The following is an 18421-nucleotide window of genomic DNA, read 5'->3' on the forward strand; positions in this document are numbered from 1 at the left end:
GGGATTGCATTGAATGTGTAGATAGCTTTGGGTAGTATTGACATTTTAGCAATATTTATTCTTCCAACCCATGAGCACAGAATGTTTTTCCATTTCTTTATATCTTCTTCAATTTCCTTCATAAGCTTTCTATTGTTTTCAGCATACAGATCTATTACATCTTGGTTAGGTTTATTCCTAGGTATTTTATGCTTCTTGGTGCAATTGTGAATGGGATCCGTTTCTTTATTTGTCTTTCTGTTGCTTCATTCTTAGTGTATAAGAATGCAACTGATTTCTGTACATTGATTTTGTATCCTGCAACTTTGCTGAATTCATGTATCAGTTCTAGCAGACTTTTGGTGGAGTCTATCGGATTTTCCATGTATAATATCATGCCATCTGCAAAAAGTGAAAGCTTGACTTCATCTTTGCCAATTTTGATGCCTTTGATTCCCTTTTGTTGTCTGATTGCTGATGCTAGAACTTCCAACACTATGTTAAACAACAGCGGTGAGAGTGGGCATCCCTGTCATGTTCCTGATCTCAGGGAAAAAGCTCTCAGTTTTTCCCCATTGAGGATGATGTTAGCTGTGGGCTTTTCATAAATGGCTTTTATGATCTTTAAGTATGTTCCTTCTACCCCGACTTTCTCGAGGGTTTTTATTAAGAAAGGATGCTGAATTTTGTCGAAGGCCTTTTCTGCATTGATTGACAGGATCATATGGTTCTTATCTTTTCTTTTATTAATGTGATGTATCACATTGATTTGCGAATGTTGAACCAGCCCTGCATCCCAGGAATGAATCCCACTTGATCATGGTGAATATTTCTTTTTATATGCTGTTGAATTCAATTTGCTAGTATCTTATTGAGAATTTTTGCATCCATATTCATCAGGGGTATTGGCCTGTAGTTCTCTTTTTTTGCTGGGTCTCTGTCTGGTTTAGGAATCAAAGTAATACTGGCTTCATAGAATGAGTCTGGAAGTTTTCCTTCCCTTTCTATTTTTTGTAATAGCTTGAGAAGGATAGGTATTATCTCTGCTTTAAATGTCTGGTAGAATTCCCCAGGGAAGCCATCTGGTCCTGGACTCTTATTTGTTGGGAGATTTTTGATAACTGATCAATTTCTTCGCTGGTTATGGGTTTGTTCAAGCTTTCTATTTCCTCCTGTTTGAATTTTGGAAGTGTGTGGGTGTTTAGGAATAATGCCCCTTACCTACTTAGCCCATCCCCCATCCCATAACTCTCTGTTTGTTCTCCAAATTTAAGTCTCTTATGTTTTGTCCCCTTCCCTGTTTTTATATTATTTTTTGCTTTCCTTCTCTTATGTTCATCTGTTTTGTATCTTAAAGTCCTCGTACAAGTGAAGTCCTATGATATTTGTCTTTCTCTGACCAATTTCACTTAGCATAATACCCTCTAGTTCCATCCACGTAGTTGCAAGTGGCAAGATTTCATTTTTTTTTTGATTGCCGAGTAACACTCCATTGTATACATATACCACGTCTTCTTAATCCATTCATCCATCGGTGGACATTTGGACTCTTTCCATACTTTGGCTATTGTTAATAGTGCTGCTATGAACATTGGGATGCATGTGTCCCTTCAAAACAGTATACCTGTATCTATTGGATAAATACTTAGTAGTGCAATTGCTGGGTGGTAGGGTAGTTCTATTTTTAATTTTTTGAGGAACCTCCACTCTGTTTTCCAGAGTGGCTGCACCAGTGTGCATTGGCACCAACAATGCAAAAGAGATCCTCTTTCACTGCATCCTCACCAACATCTGTTGTTGCCTAAGTTGTTCATGTTAGCCTGTCTGACAGGTGTAAGGTGGTATCTCAGTGTGGTTTTGATATGTATTTCCCTGATGATGAGTGATGTTGAGCATTTTTTCATGTGTCAGTTGGCTATCTGGATGTCTCCTTTGGAGAAGTGTCTATTCATGATGTTTGCCCATTTCTTCACTGGATTATTTGTTTTTTTGGGTGTTGTGTTTACTAAGTTCTTTATAGACTTTGGATACTAACCCTTTATCGATGTCATTTGCAAATATCTTCTCCCATTCTGTTGGTAGCCTTTTAGTTTTGCTGATTGTTTCCTTGGCTGTGCAGGAGCTTTTTATTTTTATAAGGTCCTAATAGTTCATTTTTGCTTTGGTTTCCCTTGCCTCTGGAGGCGTATTGAGTAAGAAGTTGCTGTGGCCAAGATCACAGAGTTTTTTGCATGATGGCTTCCTGTATTACATTTAGGTCTTTCATCCATTTTGAGTTTATTTTTGTGTATGGTGTAAGAAAGTGGTCCAGGTTTATTCTTCTGCATGTAGCTGTCCAGTTTTCCCAGCACCATTTGTTGAAGAGACTGTCTTTATTCCAATGGATGTTCTTTCCTGCTTTGTCAAAGATTAGTTGGCCATATGTTTGTGGGCCCATTTCTGGGTTCTCTATTCTGTTCCATTGATCTGAGTGTCTGTTTTTGTGCCAGTACCATCCTGTCTTGATGATTACAGCTTTGGAATACAGCTTGAAGTCCGGAATTGTGATGCCTCCTGCTTTGGTTTTCTTTTTAAGATTGCTTTGGCTATTTGGGTCTTCTCTGGTTCCATACAAATTTTAGGTTTGTTTGTTCTAGCTCTGTGAAGAATGCTGGTGTTATTTTGATAAGGATTGCATTGAATATGTAGATTGCTTTGGGTAGTATCGACATTTTAATATTTGTTCTTCCTATCCAGGAGCATGGAATCTTTTTCCATTTTTTAGTGTGTGTTTTCTTCATTTTCTTTCATAAGCTTTCTATAATTTTCAGTGTATAGATTTTTCACCTCTTTGGTTAAATTTATTCCTAGGTATTTTATGATTTTTGGTGCTACTTTAAATGGAATCAATTCCTTGATTTCTCTCTGTTGCTTCATTGTTGGTGTATAGGAATGCAACTGATTTCTCTGCATTGATTTTATATCCTGCAACTTTGCTGAATTCATGGATCACTTCTAGCAGTTTTTTGGTAGAATCTTTTGCATTTTCCATATACAGTATCATGTCATCTGTGAAGAGTGAAAGTTTGACCTCCTCCTGGCCAATTTGTATGCCTTTTATTTCTTTTTGCTGTCTGATTGCTGAGGCTAAGACTTCAAATACTATGTTGAATAACAGTGGTGAGAGTGGACATACCTGTCTTGTTCCTGACATTGGGGGGAAAGCTCTTAGTTTTTCCCCCTTGAAGATGGTATTAGCATTGAGTCTTTCATATATGGCTTTTATGATCTCGAGGTATTAGCCTTCTATTCCTACTTTCTTGAGGGTTTTTATCAAGAAAGGATGCTTTATTTTGTCAAATGCTTTCTCTGCATCTATTGAGAGGATCATGTGGTTCTTGTCCTTTGTTTTATTGATATGATGAATCACATTGATTGTTTTGTGGATATTGAACCAGCCCTGCATCCCAGGTGTAAATCCCACTTGGTCATGGTCAATAATTTTTTAATGTATTGGTGGATCTGGTTGGCAAATATCTTGTTGAGGAGTTTTGCATCCATGTTCATCAGGATAATTGGTCTATAGTTTTCCTTTTTAGTGGGGTCTTTGTCTGGATTTGGAATCAAGGTAATGCTGGCTTCATAGAAAGAGTTTGGAAGTTTTCCTTCCTTTTCTAATTTTTGGAACAGCTTCAAGAGAATAGGTGTCAACTCTTCCTTAAATGTTTGGTAGAATTCCCCTGGAAAGCCATCTGGTCCTGGACTCTTGTTTTTTGGCAGGTTTTTGATTACTAATTCGATTTCCATACTGGTTATGGGTCTGTTCAAATTTTCTATTTCTTCCTGTTTCAGTTTTGGTAGGGTATATGTTTCTAGGAACTTGTCCATTTCTTCCAGATTGCCCATTTTATTGGCATATAATTGCTCATAATATTCTCTTATTGTTTTTATTTCTGCTGTGTTGGTTGTGATCTCTCCTCTTTAATTCTTTTTTTTTAAACTTTTTTTTATGTTTGTTTATTTTTGAGAGAGAGAGAGTCAGAGTGTGAGTGGCAGAGGGGCAGAGAGGGAGGGAGACATAGAATCTGAAGCAGGCTCCAGGCTCCAAGGCATCAGCACATAGCCTGATGCAGGGCTCGAACTCGAACAGTGAGATCATGACCTGAGCCGAAGTCGGGCACTCAACCGACTGAGCCACCCAGGCGCCCTTCTCCTCTTTCATTCTTGATTTTATTTATTTGGGTCCTTTCCTTTTTCTTTTTGACAAAACTGGCTAGTGGTTTATCAATTTTGTTAACTCTTTCAGAGAACCAGCTTCTGGTTTCATTGATTTGTTCTACTGTTTTGTTTTGGTTTGGTTTGGTTTCGATAGCATTGATTTCTGCTCTAATCTTTACTATTTCCTGTCTTCAGCTGGTTTTGGGTTTTAGTTGCTGTTCTTTTTCCAGCTCTTTAAGGTGTAAGGTTAGGTTGTGTATCTGAGACCTTTCTTCCTTCTTTAGGAAGGCCTGGATTGCTATTTCCTTTCCTCTTATGACTGCCATTGCTGCATCCCAGAGGTTTTGGGCTGTGGTGTTACCATTTCCATTGGCTTCCATGTACTTTTTAATTTCCTCTTTAACTTCTTGGTAAGCCCATTCATTCTTTTTAGGATGTTCTTTAGTCTCCAAGTATTTGTTACCTTTCCAAATTTTTTCTTGTGGTTGATTTTAAGTTTCATAGCATTTGGTCTGATCTTGGTCTTTTTGTACTTGTTGAGGGCTGATTTGTGTCCCAGTATGTGATCTATTCTGGAGAATGTTCCATGTTTCATGTGTACTGGAGAAGAATGTATATTCCACTGCTTTAGGATGAAATATTCTGAATATATCTGTTGAGTCTATCCAGTCCATTGTGTCATTCAAAGCCCTTGTTTCCTTGTTGATTCTCTGTTTAGATGATCTGTCCATTGTTGTAAGTGGGGTGTTGAAGTCCCCTCCTATTATGGCATTATTATCAATGAGTTTCTTTATGTTTGTGATTAATTGATTTGTATATTTGGGTGCATTTGGAGCATAAATGTTTACAATTGTTAGGTCTTCTTGGTGGATAGACTCCTTAATTATGATATAATGCCCTTCTTCATCTCTTGTTACAGTCTTTATTTTAAAATCTAGATTGTCTGATATAAGTATGGCTTCTCTGGCTTTCTTTTGTTGACCATTAGAATGGCACATGGTTCTCCATCCCTTTACTTTCAATCTGAATGTGTCTTTAGGTCTAAAGTGGGTGTCTCGTAAACAGCATATAGATGGATCTTGTTTTCTTATCTATTCTGTTACCCTATGTCTTTTGATTGGAGCATTTAGTCCATTGACGTTTAGAGTGAGTACTGAAAGATAGGAATTTATTGCCATTATGTTGCTTGTAGAGTTGGAGTTTCTGGTGGTGTTCCCATGTCTTTTCTAGTCTTCATTGCTTTTGGTCTTTTTTTTTTTTTTTCTTTGTCCTTTCTAGTCTCAGAGAGTCCCCCTTGAAATTTCTTGCAGGGCTGGTGTAGTGGTCACAAAGTCCTTTAATTTTTGTTTGGGAAACTTTAAATTTCTCCTTGTATTTTGAATGACAGCCTTGTTGGATAAAGACTTCTTGGCTGCATATTTTTCCAATTCAGTACATTGAATACATCCTGCCACTCCTTTCTGGCTTGCCAAGTTTCTGTGGATAGGTCTGCTGCAAACCTGATCTGTCTTTACTTGTTGGTTGAGGACTTTTTTTTCCCATGCTGTTTTCACCATTCTTTCCTTGCCTGAGTATTTTGTGAATTTGACTATGATATACCTTGTTGATGGTCTATTTTTGTTGAATCTAATGGGAGTCCTCTGTGCTTCTTGGATTTTGATGTCTTTGTCTTTCTCCAGGTTAGGAAAGTTTTCCACTATGATTTGCTCACATAACCCTTCTACCCCTCTTTCTCTCTCTTCATCTTCTGGAACCCCTATGATTCTGATGTTGTTCCTTTTTAATAAGGCACTGATTTCTCTAATTCTTAAATCATGCTCTTTTGCCTTAGTCTCCTTTTTTTTTTTTTTTTTTTTTTTTTTTTTTTTTGCTTCATTATTTTCCACAAATTTGTCCCCAGTAGCACTCATTCTCTGCTCTGCCTCATCCATCATTGCCGCTTTGGTATACATTTGAGATTGAAGCTCAGTTATAGCATTTTTTATTTCATTCTCAGTAGCTTTTACTTCCTTTATCTCCATGGAAAGTGATTCTAGTCTATTTTCGACCCCATTAATGTTTATTTTTGAGGGAGGGACAGAGAGAAGGAGACACAGAATCCAAAGCAGGCTCCAGGCCCTGCGCTGTCAGCACAGAGCCCGATGTGGGGCTTGAACTCATGAACCGGGAGATCATGACCTGAGCTGAAGTCCGGTGCCCAACTGACTGAGCCACCCAGGGAGCTCTATCTTCCTTTTTTAATGTTTAATTATTTTAAGGGGAGGGGAGAGAGAGAGAGTCTGAGAATGAGGGAAAGGGTAGAGGGAGAGAGAGAATCCCAAGCAGGATCCATGTTGTTAGGGTGGAGCCTGATGCAGGGCTTGATCCCATAAACCTGAGCCAAAATCAAGAGCTGGACACCCAACCGATGGAGCCACCCAGGTGTCATATGTGTATATCTTCTTTAGGGAGGTGTCTGTTAATGTCTTCATCTCATTTTAAAATCAGTTTGGTTGTGTTCTTATTGTTGCATTTCCATTGACATTTAAACACAGTTAAATCTCTCACATGGTCAGCAACTGCAACAGAAGCAATAGCAGTAGCAACAAACATATGCATACAACCCAAGCCCCAGACCTTCAGACTCCTCTCTTAACCCCACATCCACCTCTGCCTTATCTTTGCTTTCTGTCTGTCTCAGTGTAGAGGCCAAGGGCAGACTGCCCCAAGGTGGGTTACTTTGGTATGAAAATTATTTTGAGCTGAAGGCATTTGAGACCCTATAGGCTCCAGAGAAATTTTTGTCTCTCCCTTAACCACACAGAAGAATCTTAATTGGGAGTCTTTCCCTGAATAAGGGTTATTAGCAGAGATAATTTTTATATGAATGACCCATGTATATTGTAGGGCAAACATCTAATTATCAAACCTCTGCTCTTATTGCCCATGAAGTGTATTTCTTTCCTTGGAAGTCCCGGACCCCTTCCCCCTTTCTCTTTAGTTCAGGATGACATGTATGTACCTCATCTTGCCTGTCTTTGGAATTTCCACATCTTTGGGGATTCCCTGTACATACACTATTAAATTTGATTTTCTCCTTTTAAGCTGTCTGATGTCAGTTTGATTCTTAGTCCAGCTAGAAGGACCCTTGAAGGGGTCAGGAATTCTTGCTCCCTGATAGTAGACAAACTCCTTGATTGAGTTGTTCAGACTTGCTGTCTCTACTTCCCATGCACCTTTTATCTCCAGCCCTCTTTCTTTTCCAGCATCCCCAGACTTATAAAATGGCAGCAACATTCACCTAGTTGCCCTTGCCTGAAGCCTGGGAAGTAATCTGACTCTGCCCCCTTGCTCACCTCCCCACATAAAGTTAATCACCTGGTTCCATTAATTTGGTCACTGAGTGTCTCTCAATTTACCCACTTGTCCCCACTCTGATTTCCCCCTCCTTAGTTAATTTGGGAAGATATTATTTCTTCTTTTATGTGAAGATGATGGGAAGGTTGATGTGCATTGTTATGTGATGGGGTCATAAAGACTTACGGGTGCTGGTGACTGCACAGGCGAAAAATCCAGTCGCTGGAGATTTCCTTGTCATTTTAACATCCTCCTTGTGTGGACTTTCTGTTTAAAATAGTGACTTCTGCATCTCTCTGTTGGTTAACTTTTACTTCCCTGGCATTTTCCTCTCATTTATGAGGCACACCTCTGTTGGTCCTAGAAGTTCTGAGCTCACAGCTGTCATTTAGCTCTGTGGTTGCGTCTTGGCTCTGAACCTCCTTAGCTATAAGAGCTGGATCAGATCATGGACTCTCTTGACTCTTATTTTCTTTATCCATAAAATGAGTGGCTTCCCCTAGACCAGTGGGTCTCCATGCTGGCTGTAAATTACCATCATCTGGGGGGCTTTTGGAACTCTCAACCTAGGCTGCACACTGGAACAGTGACATTAGCATCCTGACTTCTCACCCTCAGGATTGTTTAAAGCTCCCCCCAGAGATCTCAGTGTGTAGACAAGGTTGAGAACCATTGATTTTATGATTTTAAAGGGCCTCAGCTCTCCTGTTATTTTGTGTTTTTAGTCATGCCCCAATCCCAAGTTGAGATTTCCCTTAATGTTTTTACTAAGTTGGTAAGAAATAGCTGTGAAATTCCCCCCCACCCCCTTCCATCTGCTGTTTGTTCTTATTTACATACGATGGAACCCAGCCTACTGATTTACAGTTCTGGTTCCCTACAACTGTTATTGAACTGAAAACATAGCTGAAAACTTATTAAACAGAAAAAAATTATTTTGAGCTTTGTGCCAACAATTCATTATAGAACCAAGGAAACATCTAAACTTTCCTTCTAACATTAATGCTAAAAATGGATTTACAATCCCATAATCTCAAATAAAAATTTTAATTCTGGTGCCAAACCTAGTATTGATCCTTTCTTGAATATCCTATCAAGAAAATCAAAGCATCTCTGCAAGAGAATGGAATTTTGCGGGGTTTGTATCCATAAACAGGCAAGGCCTCCCCAGACCACTCTGTGCAGGCCTCTGAAGGCAAGTGTGAGAATTTCCCTTTTCCTAGTTCTCCCTGCTGACCCATGAACATAGGAAGAAAAGCCAGGGCAAACACACCATCAGTGTGGGTATGTGGTCCCACTGTTGAAACATTTTAGAATAGGTTTTTCAGAAGACTGCTTTTCTGTAGCAGCCCCTTTTAGACCTACCATTTTATATTTGAAATAACCTAAGACTTTTCTAAGCTGCACGGGAATAGAGAAGAGACTAGGAGGATTATAGAGAACAGCCAAGCATTTGGTTTGACCACTGGCACTAAATTTGGGAAGAACTAGGGTCCTGACATAAGTCTGATTTATACTGGAGAAGTGTCCCTTGGGGTGCTGGCTCTTCATTCCCATTTCCATGTTTATAGTATCTCTTTCAACTGTTTGCTCACTTTTTTTCTGCAATACCCACCTGAAATATACAGTCCATGCCTTTGCTTGTCTTTCTCAAATCCTTATTAACTATTGAAATTAGTTGCCACCTTGATAAGGATAGCTTAATTTTAGGTATAGGAAGGTCAGTTATTAGTGACCTTTGGTGAATTCCTTTCCCCATATAATCATTTTACAACTGGATCATCAAATTGTCCTCTGCAAAGGAATGATTCTTTATCTTCTAGTTGGGGAGGGGGGGAGGCATTTTCCTGGAGAAAGAAATGTTGCCAGAATTTGGAGTCAAGCTGAAAGGAACCTCTTTCCCAGCATGTTTGGCCCTGAACTATTTCTCATGGCTCAGAAAACCTTGTTTGGGGGCACCTAGGTGGCTCAGTTGGTGAAGCCTCCAACTTCGGCTTAGGTCATGATCTCACTGTTCAAGGGTTCCAGTCCCATGTCAGGCTGTGTGCTGACAGCTCAGAGCCTGAAGCCTGCTCTGGATTCTGTGTCTCCCTCTCTCTCTGCCCCTCCCCTGCTCATGTTCTGTCTCTCTCTCAAAAATGAATAAACATTAAAAGAAAACCTTGTTTGTAACTTCTTAGTTTTGACCTCTTTGGTTATTTCCTTATAGATGGAGGAATTGATTGAAGGTGTTCGCTGGGCCTTTATTGACATGCTGGAGAAAGAAAATGAGTGGATGGATGCAGGGACAAAAAGGAAAGCCAAAGAAAAGGTAAGGATTCTTTTGATAAAAAAATATGACTTTTGATTTAATGGATTTTTATGCTCTGTATTGTGTACTTGATTAAAAAAATTTTTTAATGTTCATTTATCCATTATTTTATTTTTATTTTTGCTTACACTGTAACTTTATTTTTTAAATTATTTTCTAAATATAATTTATTGTCAAATTGGCTAACATACAGTGTATACAATGTGCTCTTGGTTTTGGGGTAGATTCCCATGGTTCATCACTTACATACAACACCCAATGCTTATCCCAACAAGTGCCCTCCTCAGTGAAATATTCATTTATTTTTGAGAGAGAGAGAGAAAGTGGGTGCGAATGGGGGAAGGTTAGAAAGAGAGGGAGATAGAATCCGAAGCAGGGTCCAGTCTCTGAGCTGTCAGCATAGAACCCGACAGGAGGCTCGAACTCAGAGCGCAGGATCATGACCTGGGCTGAACTTAGATGCTTATCTGACTGAGCCACCTAGGCGCCTCTTCTGTACTTGATTTTTTATATTGACTGAGCTCTTGACTCTGAATGACCCCAGAGTTAGGTGTCTGTTTTGGGATGAATACATAGATTTCATCACTAGGGGGTAAGAGAAAATAAGATCTGCCTTTTTCTTTTCTCAAACTGCATTTCAAACACCTTGTAATGCAGCCTTGCCTTCTCTCTTAATTGTTATTTCTAAGAGCCACATGGCCTGCTGCCTAGCGAATTTTGCCACAAACCATTATTGGCTGTGGCAGAGTGCAGAGCAATGGGGAGCCATGGGGAGCAGCTGGCAGAAGAGCCCTCAAGGCACAAAGGAGAAAAACCCATACTGGCTGTGTGTCCTTCTGCTCTGTGCACAGTGTGTGCAAATGTCCTCTGGAAAATCTTTCCCTGTAACCAAGCAGGTCTACTTCCTAACCCATCACTTTGCTCTGATGATCCAAATAGCATGCTTATAAACCGCAGACCGCTGGTAGAGCATTGTGTCGGAATACAAAAATGTTTAATAGAAGTGGACACTCAGTGGGCCTTGTGCAACAAGAGAAAGGAATAAGTGAGAGATGTATTAGCAGCCATGCTGCTGAAAAAACAAATAATCAGACTCATCTTCAATTCTAGGTGTTGGGATGGAGCTGGAGCTCAGGTGGGTAGGGAATACTTGATACATTCTTAATGGATGCTTCTCTGTGTCTGAGAGACTCTGAACTAGGAGCACTTCTTTTTTAGAGATGTATTTTGAAACTTTGCTAATGACAGTAATCCCCTGGGATGCCTAAATGCTCTCTAGCTTTCTGGGCCCCTCCCCTGCAAGGTTTGATTTAGTGGATTGAGGGTGCAGTTTGAACATATGTGATTTTAGCCAGTCTCCCTGGTGATTTTTAGTGCTAGGCAGGCCTGGGTAACATGGCTGAGAGACATTCTGAGTCATGCGAGAACAGATATTTTTGCCCTATGGTCACAAAACAGAGGGAGAAGACAGGGCAGTGAAACTACTCCATATGATACTATAATGGTGGATACATGTTGTCATACATTTGTCCAGACCCATAGGAAGGGCAACACCAGGAGTGAATCCTAACAGAGCCTATGGATTCTGGATGGTAATGATGTATCAGTGCAGGTTCATTGATTGTAACAGAAGTCCCAGTCTTTTGGGGGAATATTGTTAATGGGAGAGGCTATGCATGTGTCAGTGTTGGGTTTCTTGGGAAATCTCTGTGTTTTCTTTTCAGTTTTACTGTGAACCTAAGCCTGCTCTAAAAAAATAAAGCCTATTAAACAAACAAACCTAAAGAGGGTAGCGTTCGGGGAATGCTTAGCCTTATTGAAATGAGAATGTGCAGAGATTTAGCAAGGGTGTTTTCTAGAGGTTTACTACTCCTGAAATGGATAAACATTGCCATAGATATTTTTGTCAATAGACGTGAAAAGGCTGTTCAGTGTTTACAGTGAAGAAACAACTTGGGTGGCCGAGGGTGGCAGGTGTTGGAAGAAGACAAAGGGTAGGTTGGATTTTTTCCCTTTGAGAATCTGTCAAAGCTGTCTTAAGTCATGTAAGGCACAAGCTGATGAAGGCAGGAGCATGAGGGCTGTTGATGAGAAGTTTTCCAGATGGTAGATGAAACTTTTGGCACCAACATATTGTTGTTTTTTGAAGGCTTCATTTTCTGGGCTAGCTTGTGATATCTGGAACACAATTTGTCTTGCACTGGGCAGTTGAGAACTCAGAGCACTGGGGACTCTTGATCCTAGCCTGACCTCTCATGGATCCAGGGTCACCTGTATGGAGGGCAGGGTGGAGTTATGAGGGATGAGTGTGTGTTATGAAAGGATAGATACCAGAGGAATGTTCTGGGGACCGCAGTGACTTCTTTAGGAAGTATGACTGGTTGCCTCAGGGGGAGATCTTCTGAGTTGCATAAAGCAGTAGGCACCTTATAGTTGGGTCTTCTAGGCAAATGGCCCATGGGTCCTTCTTGAAGGCACATTATTTTCAATTCTTCTAGTATTAGCATGTTCTTGTTTGCCCCTGAGTTGCTCTCCAGTCTTCTATTTTATTTCGATGAGAGCTGTCACTTTTTCTTCTAAAAGTACTCTTTGAACACTCTGCTTTCTTTGAGCTGAGTTCAACCTGCCAGGAACTCAACTAGTTCCTTGACAGGTAGAAATATCAAAGGGAATTTTCCTCCTGGATCTCACCAGGCTCCCTGAGTATGTCATTTCAGAGTTCAGGGATGTTTCTTTAATAAAAGGCAAGAAAGAGGGAATGTTTTCCAAGAATTTTCAGCAGTTCTCCAAAACATGTCAGGCCCTGGACCCCAAAAGATGCAGATTTTCTTTTGCTAAATTAAATGAACATGCAGTTCTGGAAATGACCTCTGGGCGGAGCTCATAGACTCACAAAGACAACATTTTAGGAAGCTGAAGGCATTTATGCAGCTTTCTGCTCTGGGGTTGTTTTTGAAAAATTATTTTTTTCCTTGCCCTTTTCCTCTGCTGTCCTCAATTTGATTGCCTTTTAATAGTCAACAAGAAAGGAGAGGTTCTGCCTACTAATTCCTTGAATCTTAGATGGAAATCTCTGAAGATTTTAGGGCTTTGTCTTTCTGATATTCAATAGTCTCTGCATTAAGACGGGATTCGCCTGCGTTCAAAGTGGAGGTGAATAATTCGCCTGCTCTTCCTGGTATGACTTGGCACTGTTCTTTGGGCATGTGTTGTATGCAGTATATCACCCAGGCGGAAGATTTCTCATCAATAATAGTGCCCACACTGGGCCAATGCTGAGTCACTTGGCAACCCATTGGGAAAGCTGGAAGAATGTTCTGATTTGCAAGTGGGAGAGGCTTTTCTTTCTCTCACCATGAAGCTCTGGACCGCAGCAAATGAGAGCACCTCCTATATTGGGTGTTGACCTAAGCATTCCCTAGTACCTGGCCTCCTGAATGGGGAGGGCCTAGATACCTGCAGTGGGTTGAGGCCTAACACCTTGACTTGTGTGGAATTGACCCTGGTTTCCACATGGAAGTGTGGGGATGTGACTTTGTCGTGTTCTTCACTAGGGGTGATCACTGTAAAAGATAAACGAGGGTGCTTCTGCCCCTGTGAAAGGTAAATTTGTTATCTCAGTCTCTCTGCCTTTCCCTTCTCATCTCTTAAGGGGTCATGAGTGGTTTAGTGTTGTGAAACTGACAATGTAGGTTTCAACTGGAAATTTAACATCATGAAATAAGCACCAATTTTTCTTCAGGATTCTGTTTCCTGCAAGCATATGCTTTAACTGTAAACTAGCAGCAAAGGACAGGAAGCCTGTTATTTTTTCGGTTATCATAGATGTGGAATGAGTGTAAGTAAGGTGATACAAATTATGTTGGGGGGTGTCTTCTGGAAGATTTGCCTTTTCAGAACAGAGTACGAAGATCTCAAGGTCACTACATAGCGATTCTGAGGCCTAGCAGGAAGGGATGCAGCACTGCCTTTGGCTGCCCTAGTGGCAGGAGCAGGGCTTCTGCTGGCAAGGTCTGTGTCAGATCAGGAGGAGCAGCTTCCTCACTTCAGCTGGTCCCCACCTAGTTTGAATTCTGTATCCAAAGGCTGGATCCTTTCTGAGATACTTGTTTGTGCTCTTTGCTCCTGGGACCTGTGTTTGCCTGGCCACCCATCAAGAAAAAGACCTAGATGGAACTCCTAGGAAGGCAGTCTCCTTAGGATGCTGTGAGTGGCCTTAACCTTGGCCATAGTAGGTGTAGAGGGTTCCTGGAAGTGTACTACATGGCCCCATTGCCACAGGCATGTGACTCCCAGGCACAGGCTTTGAACAAGTGAGAAGAGTTTTCCTACAGAGGGCCAAACAAAAGTGTATCTCACCTCTTTGGTTTTGTCTCCGTTGGGGAGGAAAAATGGTCTTTCCTTCTACCCTTCTAACTACTTGACTGGGCCCCCTGTAACAAAGGATAGATTAACAAAAGACAATCAAACTGAAGTTTATTAACATGTGTATCTCATACATACATTAGAGAAACTCAGAATAATGAATAACTCAAAGAGGTGGCTTAGAGCCCTGGCTTACATAGGTAGCATCTTTAACAAAGAACACTAAATTTGCAGAGAAATGAAAAAGGAAAGAGGTTTTAGACTTCCAAGGGCAGCAGATTGTGGGAAGGTAAATATATGGGAAACAAATGGTAGTTAGTGAATACAGGATAGTTAGTGAAGTTTGTTGCCTGGATTACTCTGGTGTTATCTCCAGACTGATAGTTGTCTTTGGTGATTCACCTTTGTCCTTCCTGGTAGAGAGGGGAGAGGTGCATTAGAGATGCAAATTCCTGGGTGACCTCACACCTGCTGAGCCCTGGGGTGGTGGTGGGAGGCCCAGTGCTGTGCCATTACCATTTCATTGCACATCTGTCAGACCTCCAGCTGCAGGCACCTGCACTTTCCCCAAGAACTTTCTCTTACTATTGGAACCTGCCGTGCCACTCATACAGAGAGGGTCCAGTGGTCTGGGGAAGGAGCACACCCAATGACTGATGGGAGTTGCTGTGTATGTGGTGCAGCCCGCTCCTCCCTCAAGTATGTGTTCAACATGGGCTCCCAGAGTTCCCCCAATGGGGTAAGCTCGGCTTGCTCACATGGGCAACTGGCTCAAGAACCTTTACTGACAGCCTGCCTTGCTCTGCTCACTTCCCCGGTCCCTTCCTGGTGTTTAATGTTTCTTTCACTTGCAAGATGAACTGCTTGTACTCCACTCCTTGCCTCAGGGTCTGCTCTTGGGGGCCCCCAACTAGGGCGTAGCCCCTGGGGTATGTGCTTTTTCCGTCCTTCCTGAATGCACTTCACTGCATTTCCATGCGAGCAGCACTTCAGCAAATTCAATTCCAGAGTTTCAGAACCCATGATGTGTCATGTGCTGGAGTAGTAGCTGCAGGTTCAAAGATGATTAGAGGCTTCCTTTACTTGGGGCTCTCACTCTTCTGGAAGAGGATAGCAGGAACATGGGTGCTGAGCAAATGGGAGAAATTTTAGTTAATGCAATGGAGAAACAAAGTGCTCCTGGCTATCCCTGTAGGGGAGGAAGATTCTAAGAGCCCAAACCCCCTGTGGGGGGCCCTTTACTCAGGCACTGCCCTCTCTCTGTCTCCCTTCTCATCTCTGCCTGTGTCCTTGTAGCCTGTGGGTAAGGCCTCTGGTGGCTTTTCCTTGCAGATCTCAACAGCTCTGCACACAGCTCACTTTCCCTTGGTACCTTCACTCTTGCTTCATTTCACATTTTCATTTTAAATTGTTCCATGGAAAAGAAGATAGGAAGTGCTTTTGTCAAACTGTCTCTTGACCTTCCCTGTTCCAAATTCAAGACTGTTTGCATGTGCTTGAGAATGTGCAGTTCTTGGCTCTACTCGACTGCTCCCCTGGGGACACACAGCATATAAACCTATTTCAGCATCCCTCCCCACTCCCTGTAGATCCCTGGCTCACATGTACTGCCATCTTGAGCTCGCTGGCTCTCTCTGACTCCATCTCTCTGCCTCCATGTTTCTCTGTCTCACATTGCACATGTTGGCCAAGGTAGTAGCTTTCATACTTGTATCTCTTCTCACTGGCCTCAACAGGAAGTACAGTATAGAGGTTAAGCCTCTAGACTGTGGAGAAAGACTGCCTAGGCTCACAGCCAGTGTCTGCCCCTTATTAGCTGTATGGCCCTTTGGAAGTTACTTACCCTCTCTGACCCTCAGTTTTTACATCTCTAAAATGGGGAGATTAGTATCAACCTCAGAGATTTGTTTATGACATGCTCATGTACTTAAAGTACTTAGAAGGGGGCCTGGAGCCTGAGAAAGTCTCTCCACCTGCATTCAGCTGTTTCTTCTAAGCTGCTGTCCTATGGGAGAGGAGAGGCTTTGGCTGCACTGGCTGGTGAGGAGAGAGCAGTGGGAAGTGAGGTTCCTTGTGTGTATCTGGGTCATTGTGTTTTCCTTTGTTAGGAAGGTCGGTGACAGAGGCCACAGTCTCTGAGGTACCTCTCCTACCTTATGTGTCCTGATGCACCACGTCAGAGCACTGCCCTTCTCCTTACCGCACCCCCCACAGGGCAAGTCATAGTGAACAGCCCCTGCTGAGAGGGTGATAGGGGAGTATATTACTTTTCTTTGTGGGTTTCAGATTTTCTGTTTTCTTTTTCTTTGTTTAAAAATTTTTAAGTTTTTATTTATTTATTTTTGAGGGAGGGGCAGAGAGACAGAGGGACAGAGAGAATCCCAAGCAGGCTCCATGTTGCCAGCACAGAGCCAGATGTGGGGCTCAAACTCACAAACCGTGAGAGCATGACCTGAGCAGAAACCAAGAGTTGGGACGCTTAACCGACTGAGCCACCCAGGTGCCCCTCAGATTTTCTGGTTTTGAACAAATCCAGCATTATCTTTGTGATACATATTATTATTATTATTATTATTATTATTACTACTACTACTATTATTATTTTATTTTTATTACATTTTATAATTTTAGTTCCCATATAGTTAACATGCGGTGTTATATTAGTTTCAGGTGTACAGTATTGTGTTTCAGCAATTCTGTGTGTTGCTCAGTGCTCATTAGGATAAGCGTACTCTGAATCCCCTTCACCTATTTCACCCATCTCCCCCCACCTCCCCTCTGGTAACCATTGGTTTATATACTTTAAACACAAGCAGATATTCGGTGTAAGTAGGAGTTGGATGCATATATTTATCAGAGGCATATACCTGATACCTTATTCATGTGAGCTTAATTGAGTTTTGGTGTTCTGGAACCTCATGGAGGCATTATTTTGGGTGATGCTGTAGGTGATTGGTTCTCGCACTTGAGGTGCATGCATTAGCATCATCTGGAGGGTTTGTTAAAACACAGATTGTCAGGCCCCACTCCCAGAGCTTCTGAGTAGGAAGCTTTGAGTTGGGGCCCCAGGAATTTGCATTTCTGACAAGTTCTCAGTGATTCTGTTGTTCTTGGGTGATTGGTGATTATAGGTGAAAATTTCTTACACCAAGGCTGTGTTACTAGAACTAGTTAACATTTATTAAGTGGCTGTTTTCCCCCTTACAGGAATCCTTTCTCACGTTTCTCACAAGGGAAGGGAGTGCCCTCATGAGTATCAGAACCCAGCTAGGCTCTCTGCTGCACTGCTATTGTGTCTGCTGAAAAGCCCTTCTTGATCGAGATCCATACACTCCTTCTCTGTCACTTCTAACCTTGACTCCATGTCTGTCCCCAGGAAGTATGCAGAATAAGTCTTCCATGTAAAAGCCCTTCTAATATTTGAAGATGTTTAATGTGTTTCTTTTTCACATGAAATGTCTTTAGTGTTCCTAATAAATTAACAAACATTATATGCCAGGCTGGAAGTTCTAAATGCTTTACAAATATTAACTACTCTAGTGCCATAATTCCTGTACGAGGCAGGTAAAATTTTTCTGTTTTCCACATGAGGAAGTTGAAGTGTGCAGGCTCCCCCAAGGCCGTACTGCCAGTAGGCAGAAGAGCTGGGCCTCCATCCTTGGCAGTCTGCTCTGGGCTTTTATCCACCATGCCGGTGGGTCTTCACATGTGGTACTCAGACCAGCAGCATTGGCATCACCTAGAAAGGACCTAGAAATGTAGATTTGTAGTCCTACTCCAGAGCTCAAGAATCCGAAACTCTGGGAGGGGACCCAGGAATCTGCATTTTAATAAGCCCTCCAGGTGATTCTGATGCAGTCAGTGTGGGAATCACTGCTCTGGGTTGTGGTTGTGATGCTTCAGCCTGCTGGCTGCTGTCCAGGTTTCAACATCTTTTCTTAAAGCTCCAGTTCAAAGCTCAACACAATATTCTAGATATAGTCCAACTCACACAGCACATTGGGAATATTATTACTGCATTTGTTTTGCATACAAATTACATTAAAAATCCAAAGTTTATATTATGGCTTTCTTTTCCCCTCAGCCATATCACTGTTGGCTCATAACGAATTTACGGTCAGTTAATATCCAGGTCTTTTTTTTTTTTTTTTTTAATCCCCCAGGAACTATTGTTAAGCCCTGTTGCTCCAGCCCTAAACTTGGCTTTTTTTTTTTAAGCCCCTCATCCCAGAA

At 41.6% G+C, this 18421-nt stretch overlaps 1 protein-coding gene across 2 annotated transcripts in view; it reads left to right on the forward strand.

Annotated features, from left to right (window-relative positions):
- The window catches only part of PHEX (phosphate regulating endopeptidase X-linked), a 223282-nt gene that overhangs the window by 94297 nt on the left and 110564 nt on the right, over window positions 1-18421 (forward strand). For both annotated transcript variants that reach the window (XM_049643584.1, XM_049643585.1), the window contains one exon: window positions 9722-9823. In XM_049643584.1, coding sequence (XP_049499541.1) covers window positions 9722-9823 — 102 coding nt within the window. The remainder of the gene's footprint in view (window positions 1-9721; window positions 9824-18421) is intronic.

Source organism: Panthera uncia, chromosome X (genome assembly GCF_023721935.1).
Source record: "Panthera uncia isolate 11264 chromosome X, Puncia_PCG_1.0, whole genome shotgun sequence".
NCBI classification, from domain to species: domain Eukaryota; kingdom Metazoa; phylum Chordata; class Mammalia; order Carnivora; family Felidae; genus Panthera; species Panthera uncia.